This window comes from Jaculus jaculus, chromosome 5, assembly GCF_020740685.1.
Source record: "Jaculus jaculus isolate mJacJac1 chromosome 5, mJacJac1.mat.Y.cur, whole genome shotgun sequence".
Classification (NCBI taxonomy): Eukaryota; Metazoa; Chordata; class Mammalia; order Rodentia; family Dipodidae; genus Jaculus; species Jaculus jaculus.
In genome coordinates this window covers 100,212,039-100,236,781 of record NC_059106.1, presented here as the reverse complement: position 1 = coordinate 100,236,781, position 24,743 = coordinate 100,212,039, and the positions used below count along the sequence as shown (strand labels likewise).

General features: G+C 42.0%; 1 protein-coding gene across 2 annotated transcripts in view; it reads right to left on the bottom strand.

The window, feature by feature from the left end:
- Positions 1-24,743, bottom strand: part of Ak4 (adenylate kinase 4) — an 86,124-nt gene that overhangs the window by 8,347 nt on the left and 53,034 nt on the right. For both annotated transcript variants that reach the window (XM_045149405.1, XM_045149403.1), the window contains exon 3: positions 7,464-7,636. In XM_045149405.1, the coding sequence (XP_045005340.1) occupies positions 7,464-7,636 (173 nt within the window). The remainder of the gene's footprint in view (positions 1-7,463; positions 7,637-24,743) is intronic.

The window sequence follows — 24,743 nt, the reverse complement described above, 5'->3', positions numbered from 1 at the left end:
AAAAAGAAAAAGAAAAAACTTGAGCTGGGGAATGGCTCAGTAGCTAAAAATGCTTGCTTACAAAGCCAGTTGGCCTGGGTTGAATTTCTAAGCACTCAAAATAAGCCAAAGTGATGCATGTATCTGTGATCCCAACAAGCCTATGACAATGGGAGGTGGAGCCAGGAGAATTTGAAGTTTGTGGGCCAGCTAGTCTGGCAGTTCCTTTGCAGCAGCAAAAGACCATGTCTCAAAGAAGGTAGAGCACAGACACCTCAAAGTTGTCCTGTAGCCTCGATATACAAACTGTGGCTTGTATGCTCACACAGAGGTAATTAAAAGTTGCATGGAGTTAGAGATGGCTCAGCAGTTAGAAGCACTTGTTTGCAAAGCCCGATGGCCTGATGTTGTTAAGTTCAATTCCCCAGTACCCACCTAAGGTGGCGCATGCATCTGGAATTCATTTGCAGCGCAGGAAGCCCTGGCATGGCCATATACACCACTATCTGTTTCTCTGTCTCTTAAATAAATACATTATTAATTTTAAAAAATAAGATATTTTAGTTCTTTTAGATGTTCACTACTTATGTGGCTTTAAAATGAAGGCTATTAATATTTTATCAAACAAAAGTGAGAGGGCCATTTTTCCCTGATTCAAATCAGCAATGTTTCATATTGTTAAATTTTTCATGTGCAATGAATCCAAAATGACATTCTATTTTTTTACTTAAATTTTATTTTTTTAAATATTTATTTAAAAGACAGAGAAACAGAGAGAAAGAAGAAGACAAAGAGAGAGAATGAGTATGGGTCTACTACCACCATTGTAAACACATATGTGCCACACGGAAGCACCTTTAACTGCTGAGCCATCTCTACAGCTCTTATTTTTTATTTTTTTTATTTTTTGGTTTTTAGAGGTAGAGTCTTGCTCTAGCCCAGGCTGACCTGGAATTTACTATGCAGTCTCAGGCTAGTCTTGAACTCATGGCAATCCTACCCCTGCCTCTCAAGTGTTGGGATGAAAGGCATGTGCCACTATGCCCAGCCAGCCTCTTTAAAAAAAGATCATATATATATATTTGCAAGGGGAGAAAGAATGGATATGCCAGGGCCTCCTGCCACTGCAAACCAACTCCAAATACATGTGCCCTTTGTGCATCTGGCTATCTGTGCATACTGGGGAATCTAACCCAGACTGTCAGGATTTGCAAGCAAACACCTTTAACTGCTGAGCCATCTCTCCAGTCCCCAATTTCTCTTTTTTGATTAATACTGAATTTACACAATTTTGGTGTATTTTTTAGCACATAAGTCAGGGCAGGAATTAATGAAATAGGACCCAACAAAAAAATTCAAAGCATTTCCACTAAATCAGGAATAAGACAAGGGTGTCTACTCTCTCCACTTATTCAATGTAGTACTGGAAGTCTTAGCTATAGCAATAAGGAAAGAGAAGCAAATGAGCCAGGCGTGGTGGTGCATCCCTTTAATCCCAGCACTCAGGAAGCAGAGGTAGGAGGATCGCCGAGAGACTACATAGTGAATTCCAGGTCAGCCTGAGCCAGAGTGAGACCCTACCTCAAAAACAAAAACAAAAACAAAAAAAAAAAAAAAAAAGAGAAGAGAGAGAGAGAAGCAAATGAAGGGGAACAACTAGAAAATGAAAAAAAATATTGTTATTTGCAGATAATGTGATTCTATACATAAGAGACCCTCAAGACTCCAGCAGAAAATTATTATACGATAAGCACTTTCAGCAAAGTGGCAGGGCATAAAATCAGTAGCTCCTTACTATTCTAATAACAAGTGTGCTAAGGATGAAATAAAACACTCTCACTTACAATTGCCTCAAAGAAATTTAAAATGCCTTAGAATAAACCTAGCCAACAAGTGAAATGCCTCTACAATGAAAATTTTAAAACACTCAAAGGTGAAAGGGAACACAACAAGAAATGGAAAAACATCCCATGCTTATGGATTCAAAGAATCAATATTGTGAAGATATTTATATTACCAAAAGCACTCTATAGATTTAATGCAATCCCAATCAAAGTTCCAATACCAATCTTCACTGAAACAGAAAAGCAATCTAAAATCCATTTGGAAGTGCAAAAGATCTAGGATAGCCAAAGAAATCCTGAATAACAAAAATAAGACTGGCAGTATCATTGTATCTGATTTTAAGATATATTACAAAGCATGGTAACAAAAAACATCATGGTACCAAAACAAAGATATGTAGATCAATGGAACAGAACAGAGGATCCAGATTGAATCCATGCAGCTACATCCATCTGATTTTTGACAAAAATCCCAAAAGTACTCATTGAAGAAATGACAGCCTCTTTAGCATGGTGCTAGAAAAACTGTGTGTGAGTTTCCTTCTCTCTCTCCATGCACAAGAATCAAATCCAGGGGTGGAAGAGATAGCTCAGCATTTAAAGATGCAGCAATGAAAGCCAGATGCACAAAGTGGCACATGCATCTGGAGTTCATTTGCAGTGGCAAGAAGCCCTGGTATGCTCGCACTTGCTCAATGGCCCGCCCTTCCTCCTCTCTAATAAATAAAAACATTAAAAAAATAAAAATAAAAAGAGGTCCCCCCCCCCCCCCCGCCCCGGCGCTCCCGGGGGCTCACTGCGCGCCTCGGGCGCTTCGCAGCCGGTCTCCTCCCCTCTCCACGCCACCCCGGCGGAGGGGGCACCGCAGCGCCGCGTCCAGCGCCCTCCGGGGGACCCTCGGCCACCCCCGGCGCGGCTGCTCCTGCCCGAGCCACCTCGCAGCCCGCCGGCCGCACGCGTCCTCCCCGGAGCCGGGCCTAGGGCGGGCGGGCTGGGCTCGGCCGAGGACCCATGGCCGCGGCCGGCTGGCAGGACGGCTCTGGCCAGGAGAAGTACCGGCTGGTGGTGGTGGGCGGTGGCAGCGTGGGCAAGTCTGCGCTCACCATCCAGTTCATCCAGTCCTATTTTGTAACGGATTATGATCCAACCATTGAAGACTCCTACACAAAGCAATGTGTGATAGACGGCCGAGCAGCCCGGCTGGACAGTCACACAGGAAGGACAGCAGCTAGCGCGGCAGCTCAAAGTCACATACATGGAGGCGTCAGCAAAGATCAGGATGAATGTAGATCAAGCTTTCCATGAACTTGTCCGGGTTATAAGGAAATTTCAAGAGCAAGAATGTCCTCCTTCACCAGAACCAGCTCGGAAAGAGAAAGACAAGAAAGGCTGCCACTGTGTCATTTTCTGAAAGTCACCTGAGCACCAGCTGCCAGCTGCCAGGAAGCCCTTGTCCCGTCTCCTGTGCTTTATGTCACGTGGTACCTTGCTAGCCTTAGACCAATGATCACCGTGTCAGCCTTACACCAAGAAGCTGGCTAATTCTTTCTGTGGAGCTAATGCAATGGTCCTTTCCAAACTGGTAACGGAAACACTAAGGCTGCTTCAGAGATTGTCTGGTTCTTTTAAATTACATGTCTTCATCACAAGACACAGCCTTCTCTTAAGGGCTTACATTTTAATAGGGACGAAGCAGCTTTGGAACCTAAGAAAGCTGTTTGCTAAGCTGAAGTCATAGTTGTGAAGTAATTTTTAACTTCTGGAATCATTGCCTACTGTTACTCTAAGTAGAAACATAGGGATTTTTTCTTTTTAAATGTGAATTTTGCCTATCTTTAAAACTTTTGATGTCAACTTTTTGTTAACCTTAAATACACTGAACAGAATCTACAAAAGTGAGACATCTCAGACCTTTTTTGATGCTACGACTTTTGTTTTCCCGTGGCCAAAATACCAAAATGCCCGTTGTACTTTGGATTAAAAACTGCTTGTCAAGTCTTGTTGTTAAGCCTCCTTTTGAAGATGATAATTCTGGACCTCGGTGTTTCAGTGAACTTGGTTTCTTAGTTTAACTATATTTCACAGTGATGCTAAGGATAAGAATGAATAATTCCTGTCTGTCTTTCTCTTCAAGTATTTCTGGTTAAGGGATTCAAAACAAACTAAAACAGTTTTTGTTTGATGTAATATAAAATATGGAATTGATCTTTCCAGAGTCAGATGATTAATGTTTTGCTATATACTTTTATACGTTATTTTCTTATCAAACTAGTTAACAAGTATTTTTATATGTTTGTAAGCAAATATGCTTTCACAGTATACCTTGTGTATATGTAAAGATAAGTATTTAATTCTCACTGTTCACTTTTAACTGACAGAAAAGAAAAGAGAAAGTGGAAACTACAAAAACAATAAAAATAAATAAAAATAAAAAGAATCAGGGCCAGGCGTGGTGGCGCATGCCTTTAATCCCAGCCTGGACTAGTGTGAGACCCTACCTCAAAAACCAGAGGGGTTAAAAAAAAAAGAATCAGGGCTGGAGAGATGGCTTAGCGGTTAAATGCTTGCATGTGAAGCCTAAGGACCCCAGTTTGAGGCTCAATTCCCCAGGACCTGAAACTACTAGAGGAAAAGGTTGGGAAAGTACTTCAACATATAGGACTTTCTGAATAGAACTCCAGTCACTCAGGAAATAAGGCCACTAATCAACCAATGTGATCACATGAAATTAAACAGGTTTTGCACATTGAAGGACCCTTTTAATGAAGCAGCCTACAGAATGAAAGAAAACCATTGTCAGCTACACATCTGACAGAGGATTAATATTTAAGATATAAGATGAACTCAAAAAACTAGATAATAGGGCTGGATAAATGGCTTAGTAGTTAAGGCACTTGCCTGCAAAGCATAACAAACTAGGTTCAATTCCCTAAAGCCAGATGCACAAAGAGGTGCATGCATCTGAAGTTTGCAGTGGCTACAGGCCCTGGCATACCCATTCTGTCTGTCTCTCTTCTCTGTTATCTCTCTCTGCTTGCAGATAAATAGAAAAAATAATAATAACAAATCCAACAACCCAATCAAAAGTGGGCTTAAAAACTTAATAAAGGGCTGGAGAGATGGCTTAATGGTTAAGGCACTTGCCTGCAAAGCCAAAGGACCTCGATTCGATTCCCCAGGACCCACGTAAGCCATATGCACAAGACGGCACATGCGTCTGTAGTTCATTTGCAATGGCTAAAGGCCCTGGTGTGCCCATTCTCATTCTCTCTCTCTCTCTCAATAAACAAACAAACAAGCAATTAAAAAAGAGTCAGGGGCAGGAGAGATGGCTTACTGGTTAAGGCACTTGCCTGCAAAGCCAAAGGACCCAGGTTCAATTACCCAAACCCACATAAGCCAGATGAACAAGAGGGCACATGTACCTGGAGTTTGTCTGCAGTGGCTAGAGGCCCTGATGCACCCATTCTCTCTCTCTCTCTCTCTCTCTCTCTCTCTTTATTTGTCTCATTCTTTCTCTCATTCTCAAATAAATAATTGTTTTTTTGTGTGTTTTTTTTTTTAAGTCAGTAGGAGAGACCAAGAGACTAGAAAGGAGGCACATAAGTAGAGGAGCAGAATGCTGGGGTGTGAAGGTCTAAATGGGGCCAGGGGAAGGAGTTGCCAAACTAAACATGTCAGGAATAAGCCATATGGTGGTACACACCTTTAATCCCAGCACATAGGAGGCAGAGGTATGAGGATTACTATGAGTGAGTTCAAGGCCAGCCTGAGATTACACAATGAATTCCAGGCCAGCCTGGGCTAGAGTGAAACCCTAACTCAAGAACAAAAAAAAAAAAAAAAAAAAAAAAAGGGGCTGGAGAGATGGCTTAGTGGTTAAGGTGTTTGCCTGTGAAGCCAAAGGACCCAGGTTCAATTCCCAGGACCCACATAAGAAGCCAGATGCACAATAGGCACATGAGTCTGAAGTTCATTTGCAGTGGCTGGAGGCCCTTGCATGCCCATTCTCTATTTGTCTCTCTTATATCTCTGTCTGCTTGCAAGTGAATAAAATAAAATAATAAAAATATTAAAAAAAAAAAAACAGGGTTAGAGAGATGGAATGGTTAAGGCGCTTGCCTGCGGAGCCTAAGAACCCAGGTTTGATTCTCCAGGTCCCATAAAAGCCAGATGCACATGGTGGTGCCTGTGTCTGGAGTTAGTTTGTAGTGGCTAGAGGCACTGACATGCCCATTCTCTCAAAAAAAAAAAAAACAAAAAAAAACAGGCTGGAGAGATGGAAGAAGTCATCAGTAGCCTTAACCAGCGCTGGTTCCTACAAGCTACACAACTAACAGCCTGACAAGATGTGCCACTAGTGCAATAGTGGCATGTCAAATGGGGGAGGGGATAACCAGCTACTCTTTGATTGGATCTGAGGACCCTCCACAGGAGGAAATTCATACCTAATGAAAACCTAGTCAAAAGCCTATGGGTGGAAAGGTCATAAGCCCGAGGGGTAAGCTACTACTGTTGTTTGGCTAAACAGATATTTTTCCCACCAAGCTGCCTCTAAATATTTATGTTTATGCCCATATATTAGTGCTCCTTTCTCTTTTTGGTTAGAAGAGCTTCTCGTTTTCAGATGGTGGTCACCATCAGAAAGACTCTAAAGTGCTGAGAAGTGCATTGCAGTGTTAATCACTGAGATATTTCTAATACACCCTCCTAAGTTCAAGGAACATTACAGAAGAGTTAGCAGGAAGAATGTTAAGAGCCAGAGGATGGAGAGAAATATTCTAGAACACTGTCTTCCAGACACAAAGTGGTGGTTGCTTTCATGACCACACAGCAGCTATTGCTATCTGTACAAAATCTGGGCATAGTGGCACATGCCTTTAGTTCCAGAACTCATGAGGTAGAGACAGAAGGATCGCCTTGAGTTAAGAGGCCACCCTGAGACTACATAGTGAATTCCAGGTCAGACTAGGCTAGGGACCCTACCTCGAAAAACCAAAACCTGCATCATAACGTTGAGCTCAATGTGTTATCATGGATGATGGAAGAGAGGGGGGAAAAAATCAATGGACGAAGGACTAGCTGTAAGGAAGAAGGGGTCCAGTGTAATAGGACGGGTGAGGGACAACAAAAGAAAGGAATGGGAGGGGATTATGATCAAAATGTATCATGCATATGTATTAAAATTGTCACTAAAATTGTAAAAGGGCTATTAATAGTTTATGAGGCTATACATGGTAGCACACACCTTTAATCCCAGAACTTGGGAGGCAGAGGTAGGAGGCTCACTGGGAGTACAAGGCCACCCTGAGACGACATAGTGAATTCCAGGTCAGCCTGGGCTAGAGTGAGACCCTACCTCAAAAAACAAACAAACAAAAAAGTTTATGAAAGAAAAATGTGAGGATCATTTTTCAGCTATGTTGCATCTTGTTCAATTTTTCAAAGTCTAATGGATCCCAAACAACATCCTAGTTTTGACTCAGATTCCCTTCTTGGTTACTAATGAATTTAAACTATGTTTATGTGCTTTTGAACCATGCAGATTAGTTTTCTAAATAGCCTACTTACATCCTCTACTCACTTTTCACCTGAAAATGTCTGCCTCTTTCCAAAAGCACTTTGTATATGTACTCTTACCTGCACCTGAGGTGGATTGAAGTCCAGGTTATACACCCTCCCACTAGAAGGGTGAATCCAACGTCGGCTGAGGCGATCTTTCAGTGTTTCAAATGGAATGTTCAAACTGATCACTAGATCCAGATCACAAATTCTGTCCAGGGCTTCAGCCTGTACTAATGTCCTTGGAAAGCCTAAGCATCAAAACATATGAAGTATCAACTATAAGTCATCACCCAGTGAGTTCTTGAAAAACTTTCAGTGACAGAATAATCAAACTAAGAATTTATATCTACCTCTGTAAATTCAAAAGTGTTTTTTCTATTAAGAGTAGTGTCTGTACTTGGATTAAGGTAAGGCATCATGTGAGTAAAGGAGAGTGTGCATTGAGCTAAAACCACTAACCTGGCCTGGATGCCCATCCCAGCTTTTTGCCTAACTCGGGTAAGCCACACCATTTTTCCTCTTCTATTAAAAGACAAGATCCTATCAGAATCCTTTTAGCTCTTTAATGTGTGAGTATGCTATTCTTAGATTACCAAAATAATTATAATGGCATCCTTGAAAGCTCTTTTTACCTGCATCAGCACTTTTAAGCAAGGTAGGCAATTTAATGTCCAGCATGGTGGCTATACCAAACATTTCCATATTGTTTACCTGAAATATGCCAAGACTGTATTCCCACATGCCTAGAATTCCAACACTTGAGAGGCTGAGGCAAGATCATGAGCTCCAGGCAAGTTTGGGCAACGTAGCAAGCCTCAAAAAGCAAAACATCACTGTGTACCTTAAATATATATACAATTTTGAAATTTAAAAAAAACTAAAGTCTGATTTCAAAATGTGCTACGTCCACGGCGACCTCGCCTGTGTAGCAAGCAGAGATGCTTCTGCACTGGAAGAGAGCTGAGGACAGAGGGCCAGCACTCTTTGGAGGGATGCCCCCGGTGACCCCTTGGCAGTCAGTTACTGTAATGGTTCCTGCTGCCCATGAAGTCACGACGACCTAATTGCTGGCGCCAATGAGCTGTTTCTGCCTTCTGTTTCTTTCCTGCTTTCTTCTGGTTGTTTGTCAAAGAACAGCTAGTTTCTACGCTACGCTTACTATTAATCATGCACGCAATCAGAGTACAAAAAACAATTTGAGTATTGAATGTGCCCCTCCTATGATTAGGACAATGGAGGAAATGTATAACTCTACTAGGAATAAAAAATTAACTCTAGGACAGTTTTTAGATGGTGTAGAGTAGAAACAGCTTATGATGTTTTAGAACAATACTGATCCTGAGAAAGTGAAAGTAGAAATGTTAATCGGTAATGTTCATAAGAAACATGACAATTCTACAGAAAAGGAGTTACAAAACTTAGACATTTCCACCAGAATGCTTCCTGGGGGTTATGTTCAGTACTTGATCAAGGGCTGATATTAGACTCCCAGAGCTGGGAACTACCTAGATCCACTCCCCTATGAGGGAGGATATGATGAATTCGGTAATAGATGAATGAATTATGAAGGAAAAAGGAGGCTATGGCATTCTCTTCCATTTATGAAATGCTTAGCAAGGACACGTAAGCCTTGGTGCTTATACTCTAGACAAGAAAGAAAAGAATTCCTGGAAAACATTAAACCAGCCTTAAAATATTGGTGGTCTTTTGGATAGAAACACTTTTATAATGAATATGAGGATTATATAAATAATCTAATAAGTGGAAAGAGATGGCTCTCTGCTCGGTTTATAAAAAATAAATAACCTATTGTTCACCTTACATCCCTTACCCCAAGCTTCTATTCATGTAAAGCTGTGGTCAATGATGTAAGACGTCCTTCTTAAAAAATGGGTACATTCCTGCCTGATAAATATTACATGTATGCTTACAATAAAACAATACTTAAGATTGTTTAGATTAATGATTTCTGAGATCACTTGTTGGCTTGCTAAGTTTCCTTGTTCAATCTGTATAAAACCTTCATAAAACCTTCAGTAAATTGCAGCAGCATATTCAACTTAGAGTGTGTCTGTCTGTCATTTCCTCGCCGAATCCCGAGTTCTCCTTGAGCCTTCGCCCTTGTTCTCCCTCGGTCCTGATCTCCCCGAGAGTCAGTCCGCGGCAAAAATGAACTACTTGGATGGCGCAAAGTGTATAAATTCATCTTTCTTGAACAAAATATAAATCTGGGCTCATGAACATCACTTCTTCAAACTCCCAGTAAAGTGTGCCATGAGCCTGCTCAGTCTTGTTCTCACACACTCACACAGCGCAGTACTCACTCAAAACTCACAGGTTTGACCTGTTTCCAATGGAATTCAAGGCTTGACTGGGATGGTACCAAAATAGTACCTTTCACCCTAAATAAATCATTCCAGTTGTTTGCTTAGGCAAAAACCTTTGTGTAGCTAAAAATCACTATTTTTATTAAAGATCCTTACATGCTAGATAATGATAGTAGAGAAGCAGATGAACAGAACATACAGTAAGATATCCAACATCTAGAACAGAAATTTTTTTATTTTTTATTTTTTGGTTTTTCGAGGTAGGGTCTCACTCTAGCTCAGGCTGACCTGGAATTCACTATGGAGTCTCAGGGTGGCCTCGAACTCTCGGTGATCCTCCTACCTCTGCCTCCCAAGTGCTGGGATTAAAGGCATGCGCCACCACGCCCAGCTAGAACAGAAATTTTTAATATTTTATTTTTATCTATTTATTTGAGAGACAGAAAGGCATATAGAGACAGAGAGAGAATGGCTGCATCAGGGCCTCCAGCCAGACGCATGGACCACCTTCTGTATCTGACTCATGTGGGCACTGGGGAATACTGCTAAGCCATTCCTCCAGCCCTAGAACAGAAACTTTTAAGTCATTTCACATACAGACACCAGCTCAAGGGTGATAAGAGACAGTAATGAGAGGAAAAGCGGGATAGGATCACAATACATAACATACAGGTATGAGTGTCAAAAATAAAATAAAATAAAGACACCACAGCCCATCTCCAACTCTTTCACCACTAGAAGTGGCAGTGTCAATTTAAAGTAGGTCTTGGTGGTCATGAAAAAGCTGGAAGAACTCCTTTCTCTAGTGTCAAAATCACAAAACGTGCTGAGCCCCGCACAGAGCAGCTGCCATCAGAGTGCTTGGTAGGCTGCATGTGACAAGTGCCCACGAGCGAAGGCCGCCTCCCACCCTGCTGCAGACAGCGGCTGCCGGCCTGACGCGTGGCGCTCTCTCCAGCCGCCAGTCACCTATACCAAGTGCCCTTCAGCCGACTCTCAGGTTCTGTTTCTTGGAAAGCCTGCTCAAACTTCTATTACAATTTTCTTTTTTTGTAAACTTTTACTTATAGGACATATTTAATAGGAAATATAATATACTGGTGATGCTATGTGTAAGTGTACATAATCTGTATGTTTGGAAAGGAGACCTTAAGAAACCTGAGTTCTAAGCACAGTGTAAATGGCTAGTTTGTGTAGGTGGTAGGAGCATATACTGGCCTGCAACTCAACTGTTTCTGCTCTTTGGAGTCCTCTAGAGAAGCCAAAGTGATTGCATACAAGACTATAGAAATGTCTCAAGTTAAAGGCACTTGCTTGCAAAGCCTGACAGCCCAAGTTTCAATTCCCAAATAGTGACATAAAGCCAGATACACAAAGTAGCATTTCCATCTGGAGTTCATTTGCAGTGGCTGGGGGCCCTGGAGTGCCCATTCTGTCTGTCTGCCTCTCTGGCTTTCTCCAAATAATAATTAATTTTTAAAAGAACAATTGTATACAAAGTAAGCTGAACTCACTATGGGAGACTTCCTATCTTTTATGGGGTTCTTGCACACACCTGCTGTTAGGTGAGTGCTATTTTTATGGTGGCACACTGGTTCTGAAGACAGTGCAACAGGTCTCTAGCACTGAATGCCATGTGTCAACCCAGGCTGTCTCACTGCTGAGTAGTGAGAAAGCAAATTCTCAACAGTCTTTCTCAGACATACCTGGATCTAATCTCCACAGCAGGCAACTTGCAGGACGGCTTGGAACCCCACATCCTACGTGGCTTCTGGGAATTGCTTATGCCAGGCAGAGACATGCCAACTTCTTTACGTGCGTGCAAGCACAAGCTGCACATTCTACACACGTAGGTAGCTTCTGTTCACACAGCGGTGACTATGAAGGCATATGACCTGGAGTATGCCACTAGGGACAGCAGTCCCACATGGGGATACAGACCCAGGGGTAAACTTCCTGAGAGCCTAGCAGTGCCACTGGCTCACTTTCAGGCCGATTTCTTGACCTCTCTTTGTCTGTAAACTGGGGACGATCATACCCAATCCAAAAGTGGGTTTTAAGAAATGCAAATCCAAGAGCAGTGGCTGGCACTGGGTCAAGCTTCAAGGAGAGGGAGAGTTACAATGGACAGAAAGCCAATGTGGGAGAAAATGAAAGCAATATGGGAACAGAAGTTTTAAAAAGGCAAAAATAAATAAATAAATAAAAGAGCAGAGGGCTTAGAATGGAGCTTGCTGGTAGAGCACTTGCCTAACATGCCTGAGGGCGTGAGTACAAGCTGCAGCAGAAGATGGAAGGAGTGAGGAAGGAGTGAGAAAAGGGGGGACAAGACTAATGAATAGTGGATTGGCTGGATGGCGGGGTATGGGGTATGGGCATGCCTTTAATCCCAGCACTTAGGAGAGAGATGGGAGGACCACTGTGAGTGGGAGGTAGCCGGGGACTAGGTTGGGAGCTTTTACAGAAGTAGACAGAGGCCCTGCAGAGTCAAATTAACACCAAAATTGAACAACTGGCGGAGAATTCTGACAGAGAAGGTGGAGAAAGAAATAAGGATTCCAGGGGTACTATGAGGAAAAGAATCAATGATAGAAACAGAAGTGGGTGTGGAACAGTAAGGCATGACTTGACTTTTGGATCATGACTAAGCATCACAGAGACAAAACATAAAAACCATAAAAATAACAAAGTCAGTTAGAAGTGATAGGCCTTAAAAGAGTCATTTCAGAGTAAGTTTGGTGTCCTAAACTCTGAAGTGGTCACAGAGACCCTGGGAATAGGCTAGGTTACCCCCACCACATACACGAAGGGAGTTTGAGCTATTGTTACAGATCTTTGATATTATGGGCCTTGGAGGATGACTGTCATTTTGTTATATAAGCAAGGGCTCCAAAAGTGGGTCACAATGTTGATCTGTCTTAAAGATTAGTGTCAGACACAAAATGGCCTGGATATCCAAGACCTCAGAGTATCTGACACTACCTACACAAGACCATCATAATGGGAAGACAAGATTATGACATCAAAATAAAAGAGAGACTGATTGAGAGGGGGTGGGGATATGATGGAGAGTGGACTTTCAAAGGAGAAAGTGAGGGGGGGGGGAGAAAGGGAATTACCATGATATTGTTTATAATTATGGAAGTTGTCAATAAAAAAAAATTTTTTTAAATAGTGAAAAAAAAAAAAAGATTAGTGTCAGAAAAGGTGTGGTCAGGTTTGTACTTTGGACTATTTGTGGCCCAGCCACTCTCTGGCTACATGGGTTGCTACATGTGCATGTGAGTACAAAACCCCACTGAGATCTGTCAATCAAGAATGCCTCCACAGGGACTTCTGGTTAAGATGGCAGCTTACATACCATGCCAAACCAGCCTAAGAGGGAAAAAGACCAAAAAAACTCAGCAAAATACACACTTTTACTAAAAAGTGAGGTGTATAGGCAATAGAAACGGCAGTGGAGAAGTAGAAGAGATCCAGACCCCGCACAGGCCGGCAAAAGCGGCAGCGGCAGCGCACTGGAAAGCCGCCAGGCTCGGCTCCAGCCGCAGGAAAAGCCAGGTGCGGGATTTTCCACTCACACCGGCGCACTCCGCAACTCAGGAACCGTGAAGGGAGAGCAGCAGTGAACAACGGAGCAGACCACGAGGTAGAAGAACACCTGGAACAGTGAGAGAACCAGAGCAGCTGCGGCTCCCTCCCCTCCCCCACCACCTGTGCCCAGCTCCAGCAAACAGAGCAGTGGTCCCGGGACCCGGCCACGCCAACTTGAGCGAACAGCGGGACCCAAGCAGGAGCAGCGTCCCACAGCAACATCAGCGGCTCCGGCACCAGCAGCAGCGGCCCCAGCAGTGGCAGATCCAGTAGCAGCAGCTTCAGAGGCAGCAGTCGCAGATCCAGCAGCAGCAGCAGAGGATCCAGCAGTGGCAGCAGCATCAGCAGTGGTGGACCCAGCAGTAGGGGTGCCGATCTGCAAGGCCACAGTTGCCAGGCTTGGTTTGCCCCGCAGGTAAAGCCAGTGCCCAGCTCCAGAAATCAGAACAGCAGCCCAACAACCCAGCCAGCGATTTGACTGAGACCAAAATCATCCAAAAAGGTAACTGGGATTGATTGTACCAGGGAAGGGTCTCACTTGGTCACAAGCTGAATTGGATCCCTCAACAGACCAGAAATCTTAACCTCTTTGTTGATAGAGGATCTGGTCCTTATAATAACTACTCTGGCATACATAATTGGAGCTGTTTTTGATTGAATGGGTACAATGTTCAGTTAACTTTTAGAATCTACCTGTATTTTATCCCACTCAGCCTACTTGAATACTCCCATAACAGGGAAACTCAACCCCTAGGAACACCTTTGTAGATACTCTGAGAGCCTTAAGAGCCACACCTAACACGTTAAGCTCCTATCCTAAAGACATATAACATCAAACAATTGATACAGCTAAGAATACCTAGGTAGCTAGAAAATCCAAGCATTAACTTAATCCAAGATGCAAAAATATATACATTATAAAACAAGAAACAATAAAAAGCAAGATGATATAAATCCACCTAAAAGTATTAATGCATCAGAAATGACCTCCAGTGAGAACGAGTTAGAGGAAATGCCTGAGAAAGATTTCAAAAGAATGATTGTAAATATGTTCAAAGAAGACAGAGAACAAATCAAAGGGCTCAGTGAGGAACTCAAAGAGGAAATCAAAGAAATCAAAGACGACGCAGGACACCAATTTCATGAAATAAAGAAGGCAATACAAGACATAAATAAGGAAATAGAAATAATAAAGAAAAACCAAGCAGAATTACTACCAATGAAGAACACAGTTAATGAAATAAAAAACTCTGTAGAAAATCTCACCAATAGAATGGATGAAGGAGAGGACAGAATATCTAAGCTAGAAGACCAGGTGGCAGATCTAATACAGTCCAACAAAGAGAAAGACAAATTTATAGAAAAGTATGAGTGGGAATTTCAAGATATTCAGGACACTATGAAAAGATCAAATATAAGAATTCAGGGCATAGTAGAAGGAGAAGAATTCCACTCCAAAGGCATAGTAGGCGTTTTCAACAAATACATAGAAGAAAATTTCCCCCAAACTGGGAAAGAGGTGCCAATGCAGATACAGGAAGCCTTTAGAACCCCAGCCAGACAAAAACTGGAAAGAACCTCTCCTCGTCATATTATAATCAAACTACCAAACACACAAACCAAAGAAAAAATATTGAAAGCAGTTAGAGAGAAAAATCAAGTTATCTAAAAAGGCAAGCCCATCAGGATTACAGCACATTATTCAACACAAAGTTTAAAAGCCAGAGGGCTTGGAGTGATGTATTCCAAGTTCTGAAAGATAACAACTGTCAACCAAGGTTACTTTATCCTGCAAACCTATCCATTCAAATAGATGGAGAAATAAGGACATTCCATGACAAAAGCAGGTTAAAGGAGTATTTGAAGACAAAACCAGCTCTACAGAAAATACTTGATAGAATCCCTCATGCTGAAAAAAGGAAAAGCACACATATAAGGAACCTGGAAAAAACAAGCAATACTCAAATACCAGTTAACACAAGAAAGCGAAGGTAGAACTGGAACCACAAAAAAAAAAAAAATGGCAAACATAAATACACACCTTTCAATAATATCTCTTAATATCATCGGCCTCAATGCCCCAACGAAAAGACATAGGTTTGCAGACTGGGTTAAAAAGCAGGATCCTACAATTTGTTGTCTCTAAGAAACTCACCTTTCTACAAAGGATAGACATTATCTTAGGGTGAAAGGTTGGAAGATGGTGTTTCAAGCAAATGGGCCTAGAAAACAAGCAAGGGTTGCTATCCTAATATCTGACAAGGTAGACTTTAGTCCAACATTGGTCAAGAAAGATAAGGAAGGTCACTTTATATTGATTAAGGGCACACTCCAACAGGAGGACATTACAATCTTAACCATATATGCACCTAACTTGGGGGCTCCCAAATTTGTCAAACAAACACAATTAGAACTAAGGTCACAGATAACACCAAACACAGTGGTGGTGGGTGACTTTAACACCCCACTCTCATCAATTGACAGGCCATCCCAGAAAAAAATAAACAGAGAGGCATCTGGACTAAATGAGGTCAAGAAGGAATGGACCTAACAGATATATACAGGATATTTCATACAAATATTGCAGAATATATTCTTTTCAGCAGCACATGGAGCATTCTCTAAAATAGACCATATGTTGGGACACAAAGCAAATCTTAGCAAATTCAGGAAAATTGAAATAATTCCTTGCATTCTCTCTGACCACAATGGAATTAAACTACAAATCAGTAGCAAGAAAGGCTATAGAGCATACACAAAAATGGAAACTAAACAATACACTACTAAATGATGAATGGGTCAATGAAGAAATCAAGAAGGAAATCAAAAAATTTATAGAGTCAAACGATAATGAGAACACAACATACCAAAATCTCTGGAGCTGGGCGTGGTGGCACACGCCTTTAATCCCAGCACTCGGGAGGCAGAGGTAGGAGGATTGCCATGAGTTCAAGGCCACCCTGAGACTAGAGTTAATTCCAGGTCAGCCTGGACCAGAGTGAGACCCTACCTTGAAAAACCAAAAAAAAAAAAAAAAAAAAAAAAAAATCTCTGGGACAAAATGAAGGCAGTTCAAAGAGGTAAATTTATAGCCTTAAGTGCCTATATTAAGAAATTAGAAAGGTCGCAAGTGAACGACTTAATGCTTCACATTAAAGCCTTGGAAAAAGAAGAGCAAAATAAAAGAGAGACTAATGGAGAGAGGGAGGGGATATGATGGAGTGTGGATTTGTGAAGAGTGAAAGTGGGATAGGGGAGGGCTTATAATGGTTTATTGTCTGTAAGTATGGAAGCTGTCAATAAAAAAAGTTTAGAAAATTAAAAAATAAAAGAATGCCTCCACAACTGGCATGAGACATTCATAGACTGGAGGAAATAAATGTAGGCAGTTTGCTTTCTAATGTATCTATTAACATTTGATATCCTGGACCAAGATCCCTTAAAAGATATATCCTTGAAACTGAATGAGACTCAGTCCCCTGGTACACTGAATTGTTAGAATATTGTCTTGTGAGAGGAATCCCTAATGACAGGATTAAATGTGATTCAGGGAAACCTTGGGATAGAAAACCCACTCTCTAAGTAAAATAACCCTTTCTGGAACCCAACACGAAGCAAATAATGAGGCCCTGAATTAAATACTCAGCACCTGACATGTGTATGCACATGTACACATTCAGAGAAAGAGAGAGGGCTGACCAGGCTATTACTCTTTACACTGATGACCCAAACGAGACTGTGACACTCCAGCATGACACATCCTACTGAACAAGGTGGTTGGCAACCCCTATGAGAACTAAGAATGCCTTCAGGGTTAAGCAGTGTTCATTCTTGAGGTGTTCAGGACATAGTGCGATGCCTTATAGACAGATGCCAGTTAACCAGATGCACACACAAACTTGATCAACAGATGTAAGCATTTAAAATGTTTCAAAACAGAATTACACAGCTGGGTTTGGTGGGACACACTTTTAATCCCAGCTGATGTCTTGTCCTGGCCTTTTTTTCATTCTGTTTTTAGTACCATTATTGTTCCTTTATGTTTTACAAAGTAGAAAGAGCTATCTTCTGGAGCTGGGCAAGGTGGTGCATCCCTTTAATCTTAGCATTCAATGGGCATAGGTAGGAGGATTGCTGTGAGGCCAGCCTGGGCTAGAGTGAAGACACTACCTGGAAAACTTAAAAAATGAAAAGAGAGAGAAGCTGGATATGGTAGTGCATGCCTTTAATCCCAACACTTGGGAGGTAGAGGTAGTAGGATTGCTGTGATTTCAAGCCCAGTCTATATAGTGAATTCCAGGTCAGCCTGGGCTAGAGCAAGACCCTACCTTGAAGAACCAAAATTAAAGAGAGAAGGAATGAATTACACGTATTTTCTTTAAAAAGATACCAAAATAAAAGATGGACTGGGACTGGAGAGATGGCTTAGCAGCTAAGGCACTTGCCTTCAAACCTTAATGACTTGAGTTTGATTCTCCAGTACCCACAAAGTGGGTACAGCCAGATGCACAAAGTAATGCATGCATCTGGAGTTCATTTGCAGTGGCTAAAGGCCCTAGCATGGCCATTTTCTCTTTCCCTTCCTCCTTGCAAATAAATAAATAAAAGTATTAAAAAACTAGTTAAAAAGAAGGAGTTTAGCAAAGAAAGATAAGGGAGGGGACAAAGGAGAGTGGTTGGAGGGGAGTATGGTCATTATGGTTGGGGATTATTGTGTATATGTATGGATCTTATCAATAAAATGTTTTTACAAATCTCTAGGGAGAGAATTATAGCTGGAAGAGCTGGCTTGTGCCTATGATACTAACACTCAAGAGGAAGGGGAAAAAAAGAGAAAGGGGGGAGAGAAGGAGAGGTGGAGGGAAGAAAAGGAGAAGGGAAGGAGAGAGATGCTAGTCTCCCAAGTAGCCAATTCCAACTAAGTATCTATTCCAGTAATTACCACTGAGCAGAAATGCAGGTAGCTAAAGTGAAGATCACATTAAGCACAAGTGCCTGATTTCTCCCTTTGGTACTTGGCATGATTTATCAGAAATACACTTTCTGTCTCATTCTTCCTTACCAAGCTGTCCTTACCCCTCCCCCTTGTCCTTTAACTGGAAAAGCTGTTGTCTGTCACTCTAGGTGGAAAGCTGAAACTTCTTTGACTCTTTCAGCTGCACCACTACTCACAGGACCAGCAGGTAGGTTCGCAGACCCCAGATTCACAGGCACAGAGATGCTGCTAAAGCCCTCACTGGTGTGTTCACATAGGGCTGGCCCCTGGCACCTGATTCACCCCAGCCATAGTAAGAGCTTGAAGGAGAGCAATGAAAGCAGTCATGCCATCGCAACTGCTGAGCTGGGCAATGGAAGCCACATGTCTACTTTTCTGACTTGGAGAGTATTCACTCACAGGGAGGGCCACAGTCACATTCTGCTTTGTGGAAAGAAGTGGACACTTCCGAAGAACAGCAGCCCATATCTGGCTGGCTTTTAACACCTGGTTAAAAGGCCAGGCCCGCCAAGCATGGTGGTGTGGTGCACACCTTTAATCTCAACCCTTGGGAAGCACGAGTGCAAGGCCACCGTAAGACTACATACTGAATTCCAGGTCAGCCTGAGCTACTGTGAGACCCTACCTCAAAAAAAAAAAAAAAGCCATACCATGGGTTGGAGGGAGACATGCTCAGTGGTTAAGGTGCTTGCTTGCAATGCCTGACAGTCTGGGTTCAATTCCCTAGTACCCACAAAAAGCCAGATGCCCAAAATGGCACATATGTCTGGAGTTTCTTTGCCACGGCAGAAAGTCCTGGTAATGCCCATACTTACTGTCTCTGTTTTTTTCTCTCTCAAATTAAAAAAATAATCCCAGCACTCGGGAGCCAGAGATAGGAGAATTGCCATGAGTTCAAGGTCACCCTGAGATGACAGAGTTAATTCCAGGTCAGCCTGGGCCAGAGTGAGACCCTACTTCGAAAAACCAAAAAAAAAAAAAAAGTATCTAAAAAATAAGGCCAGGCCACATCAGCCCCTTCCCGTTTTTTTCTCTCTCAAATTAAAAAAAAAAAAAAAAAAGTATCTAAAAAATAAGGCCAGGCCACATTAGCTCCTTCCCACCTCCATTAAAGTCTATAGCCAAGAAGGGTGCTTTTGACCACTCAACTATTCCTAGCTGTAGGGAACCAAGAGCTAGGTTACAAATCGCAGCTATTGCTCCTACCATTAATCATTTGGGTCAGGCTGCAGCTGGAAGCAGGTGGCATTTACCAGCCTCTGTTAGAGAGGAAATTCAAACTGTTCACAGCAGCTTAGAAAGCCAAAAGGAACCATGCCTGCTTTATATAAGCCTCTTCTCTGTCCTGTCTTATGTCACCCTACCTGCTTAGTTAAAGGCTGTTTGTGCAGGCTCTGACCTCTATATCCCCTCTCAAGCAGCTTCCATCAGTGTCATACAGTGAGGCAGCACATGACACTGTGTTCCAGATGCCGATGAAGGAGCAGGTGAAAGTGCCACACTCTGCACTGATCAGTAAGCAGCAGATTGATAAGTGGAAGATGCTCCAAAACAAAACAAAACAAACAAAACAAAAAAAACTTTCAAAACCAAAGATGTGGGCTAGGAAAGACATCAGTGGATAAACACTTGGCTGCTCAACTGGGGGCCTGAACTTGGATCCCTAGACCCCCAGGTAAAAAGCCAAAAGCTGTGGAAGACTTCTATATTCCCATTGTACCCCTGACCTGACAAGGAGGGAGGCAGAGACAGGAGAAATGCCCAGAAGCTTATGAAAGGAATGGTGAGCAACCACCAGAGAAGGCGGGAGGGAGGGGAGAAGGAAAGGGAAAAGAGGAGAAAAATAAAATAAAATTTTAGGTCAAGTGTTAATCAAAACGTCTCTCTCAGGACTAGAAGGATGGGCTAGCAGTTAGGGTACTTCCTGTGAGGCCTAAGGACTCAGATTCCATTCCCCAGGACCCACATAAGCCAGATGCACAAAGTAGTGTATATGTCTGGAGTTCATTTGCAGTGGCTGGAAGACCAGGCACACCCATTCTTATACATTCATTCAAATTCTCTCTGCAATAAATAAGTAAATAAAATATTTTTTTAAATGGCTCTTTTCATATTCCCATTGAACAGGTCGTTTCCTATGTAATTCAACCAATGTTGCTAGTCCCCTTGAAGGTTAACGTGTACCTTGATGAAGTTCTTGATTCTCTCTCAGCATGTTATTTAACTGGAAATCAAGTATATGTCTACAAATTATTTCACTTGAGAATATTCAGATACTTTGTGACTACATTAGAAAGTAGACTCATAGGTGGGCATGGTGGCACATGCCTTTAATCCCAGCAGCTGGGGGGCAGAGGTAGGAGGATCATATGAGTTGGAGGCTACCTTGAGACTACATAGTGAATTCTAGATCAGTCTGGGCTAGAGTGAAACCCTACCTCAAAAAAAAAAAGAGGACTTCCAGTTAAGATGGCGGTGTAGGTACCAGGGCCAAAGCAGCTTAGGGGGTAAAAAAAAAAAGACCAAAAAAACTCAGCAAAATACACACTTTTACTAAAAAGTAAGGTGTATAGGAAATTGAAGTGGCAGTGGAGAAGTAGAAGAGATCCAGAGCATCCAGAGCCCGCACTGGCCGGCAAAGAGGCCCCGGCAGCTCTGCCAACCGCGGCGGCAGTGATGCACCAGAAAGCCGCCAGACTGGGCTCCAGCTGCAGGAAAAGCCAGGTGCGGGAGCTTCCACTCACACCGGCACTCTCCGCAACTCAGGAAAGTGAAGCGAGAGCGGCAGTGAGCAACGGAGGAGCAGACCGCGAGGTAGAAGAACACGTGGAGCAGCGAGAGAACCGGAGCAGCTGAGGCTCCCTCCCCTCCCCCACCGCCTGAGCCCAGCTCCAGCAAACAGAGTAGCATCCCGGGACCCAGCCACGCCAACTTGGGCCGACAGCAGGACGCAAGCAGGAGCAGAGTTCAGCAGCAACATCAGCGGCTCAGACACCGGTAACAGCGGCCCCAGCAGCAGTAGACCCACTAGCGGCAGCAGCGTGAGACCCAGCAGCAGCAGACCCAGGAGCGGCATCAGCGGCAGATCCTACAGCAGCAGCTTCAGTGGCAGCAGCGGCAGTGGACCCAGCAGCAGCAGCTTCAACAGCAGTGGCAGCTACAGCAGCAGCAGCAAAGGCAGCAGCAGCGATGGGGCCAGCAGCACAGCTTCAGTGGCAGGGGTGGCTCCAGCAGTGGCAGCTACAGCAGCAGCAGTTCCAGCAGCGGGGGTGCTGATCTGCAGGGCCACACTTGCCAGGCTCGGGTTGCCCCACAGGAAAAGCCAGTGCCCAGCTCCAGAAAGCAGAACAGTAGCCCGACAACCCAGGCAGCAACTTGACTGAGACCAAAATCATCCAAGGTAACTGGGATTGCACCAGGGAAGGGTCTCACTTGGTCGCAAGCTGACTTGGATCCCTCAACACACAAGAAATCTTAACCTCTTTGTTGATAGAGGATCTGTTAGTTATAATAACTACACTTGCATGCATACTTGGGGCTGTTTTTGATTGAATGTTTACAGTGTTTAGTTAAATTTTAGAATCTACCTGTATTTTATCCCACTCAGCCTACTTGAACACTCCCATAGCAGGGAAACTCAACCCCTAGGAATACCTTTGCAGTTACTCTGAGAGTCTTAAGAGCCACACCTAACACCTTAAGCTCCTACCTGAAAATATATAACATCAAATCAAGTGATACAGCTAAGAATACCCAGCTAGCTAGAAAATCCAAGCTTTAACTTAATCCAAAATGCAAAAATATATACATTATAACACAAAAAACACTAAAAAGCAAGATGATATAAATCCACCTAAAAGTATTAATGCATCAGAAATGTCCTCCGGTGAGAAAGAGTTAGAAGAAATGCCTGAGAAAGAGTTCAAAAGAATGATTGTAAATATGTTCAAAGAGGTCAAAAAACAAATCAAAAGAATCAAAGAAGAAATCAAAGAGGAAATCAAAGGAATCAAAGAAGATGCAGGACACCAATTTCATGAAATAAAGAAGGCAATACAAGACATAAATAAGGAAATAGAAATAATAAAGAAAAACCAGTCAGAATTAACAGCAATGAAGAACACAGTTAATGAAATAAAAAACTCTGTAGAAAATCTCACCAGTAGAATGGATGAAGGAGAGGACAGAATATCTAAGCTAGAAGACCAGGTGGCAGATCTAATACAGTCCAACAAAGAGAAAGACAAACTTATAGAAAAGTATGAGTGGGAATTTCAAGATATTCAGGACACTATGAAAAGATCAAATATAAGAATTCAGGGCATAGTAGAAGGAGAAGAATTCCACTCCAAAGGCATAGTAGGCGTCTTCAACAAAATCATAGAAGAAAATTTCCCTAAATTGGAAAAGAGGAGCCAATGCAGATACAGGAAGCCTTTAGAACCCCAGCCAGACAAAACCTGGAAAAAACCTCTCCTCGCCATACTATAATCAAACTTCCAAACACAAAAACCAAAGAAAAAGTATTGAAAGCAGTTAGAGAGAAAAATCAAGTTACCTAAAAAGGCAAGCCCATCAGGATTACAGCAGATTATTCAACACAAACATTTAAAGCCAGAAGGGCTTGGAGTGATATATTCCAAGTTCTGAAAGATAACAACTGTCAACCAAGGATACTTTATCCTGCAAAGTTATCCATTCAAATAGACGGAGAAATAAGGACATTCCATGACAAAAGTAGGTTAAAGGAGTATTTGAAGACAAAACCAGCTCTACAGAAAATACTTGATAGAATCCTCCATGCTGAAGAAAAGGAAAAGCACACATATAAGGAACCTAGAAAAAAAACAAGCAATATTAAAATAATACTTAACACAAGAGAGCAAAGGTAGAACCAGAACCAAAAAAATAAATAAATAAATAAATAAAGACAAACATAAATACACACCTTTCAATAATATCTCTTAATATCAACGGCCTCAATGCCTCAAACAAAAGACATAGGTTTGCAGACTGGGTTAAAAAGCAGGATCCTACAATTTGTTGTCTCCAAGAAACTCACCTTTCTACAAAGGATAGACATTATCTTAGGGTGAAAGGTTGGAAGACGGTGTTTCAAGCAAATGGGCCTAGAAAACAAGCAGGGGTTGCTATCCTAGTATCTGACAAGGTAGACGTCAGTCCAACGTTAGTCAACAAAGATAAGGAAGGTCACATTATATTGATTAAGGGCACACTCCAACAGGAGGACATTACAATCCAAAACATATATGCACGTAACATGGGGGCTCCCAAATTCATCAAACAAACACTATTAGAACTAAGGTCACAGATAATACCAAACACAGTGGTGGTGGGTGACTTTAACACCCCACTCTTATCAATTGACAGGTCATCCCAAAAAAATAAACAGAGAGGCATTTGGACTAAATGAGGTCATAGAAGGAATGGACCTAACAGATATATCCAGGACATTTCATCCAAAGGCTGTAGAATATACATTCTTTTCAGCAGCACATGGAACATTCTCTAAAATAGACCATATATTGGGACACAAAACAAATCTTAACAAATTCAGGAAAATTGAAATAATTCCTTGCATTCTATCTGACCACAGTGGAATTAAACTACAAATCAGTAGCAAGAAAGGCTATATATAGAGCATACACAAAATCATGGAAACTAAACAATACACTACTAAATGATGAATGGGTCAATGAAGAAATCAAGAAGGAAATCAAAAAATTTATAGAGTCAAACGATAATGAGAACACAACATATCAAAATCTCTGGGACACAATGAAGGCAGTTCTAAGAGGTAAATTTATAGCCTTAAGTGCCTAAATTAAGAAATTAGAAAGGTCGCAAGTAATGTTTCACCTTAAAGTCTTGGAAAAAGAAGAACAAGGCAAACCAAAAGTCAGTAGACGGGAAGAAATAATAAAGATTAGGGCAGAAATTCATGAAATAGAAACAAAAAAAAAACCAATCCAAAGCATTAATGAAACAAAGAGTTGGTTCTTTGAAAGGATAAACAAGATTGATAAACCCTTAGCAAATCTGACCAAAAGAAAGAGAGAAGAGACACAAATTAATAAAATCAGAGATGAACACGGTAACATCACAAAAGATTCCAGAGAAATTCAAAAAATCATAGGGACCTACTATAAAACCATATACTCCACAAAGTATGAAAATCTGAAAGAAATGGATGAGTTCCTTGATTTATATGACCTACCTAAGTTAAATCAAAATGAGATTAATCACTTAAATAGACCTATAACAAACATGGAGATCTGAACAGTTATCAATAATCTCCCAACTAAAAAAAGCCCAGGCCAAGATGGATTCACTGCTGAATTTTACCAGACCTTTAAGGAAGAGCTAACACCATTGCTTCTTAAGCTTTTCCAGGAAACAGAAAAAGAACGAATTCTA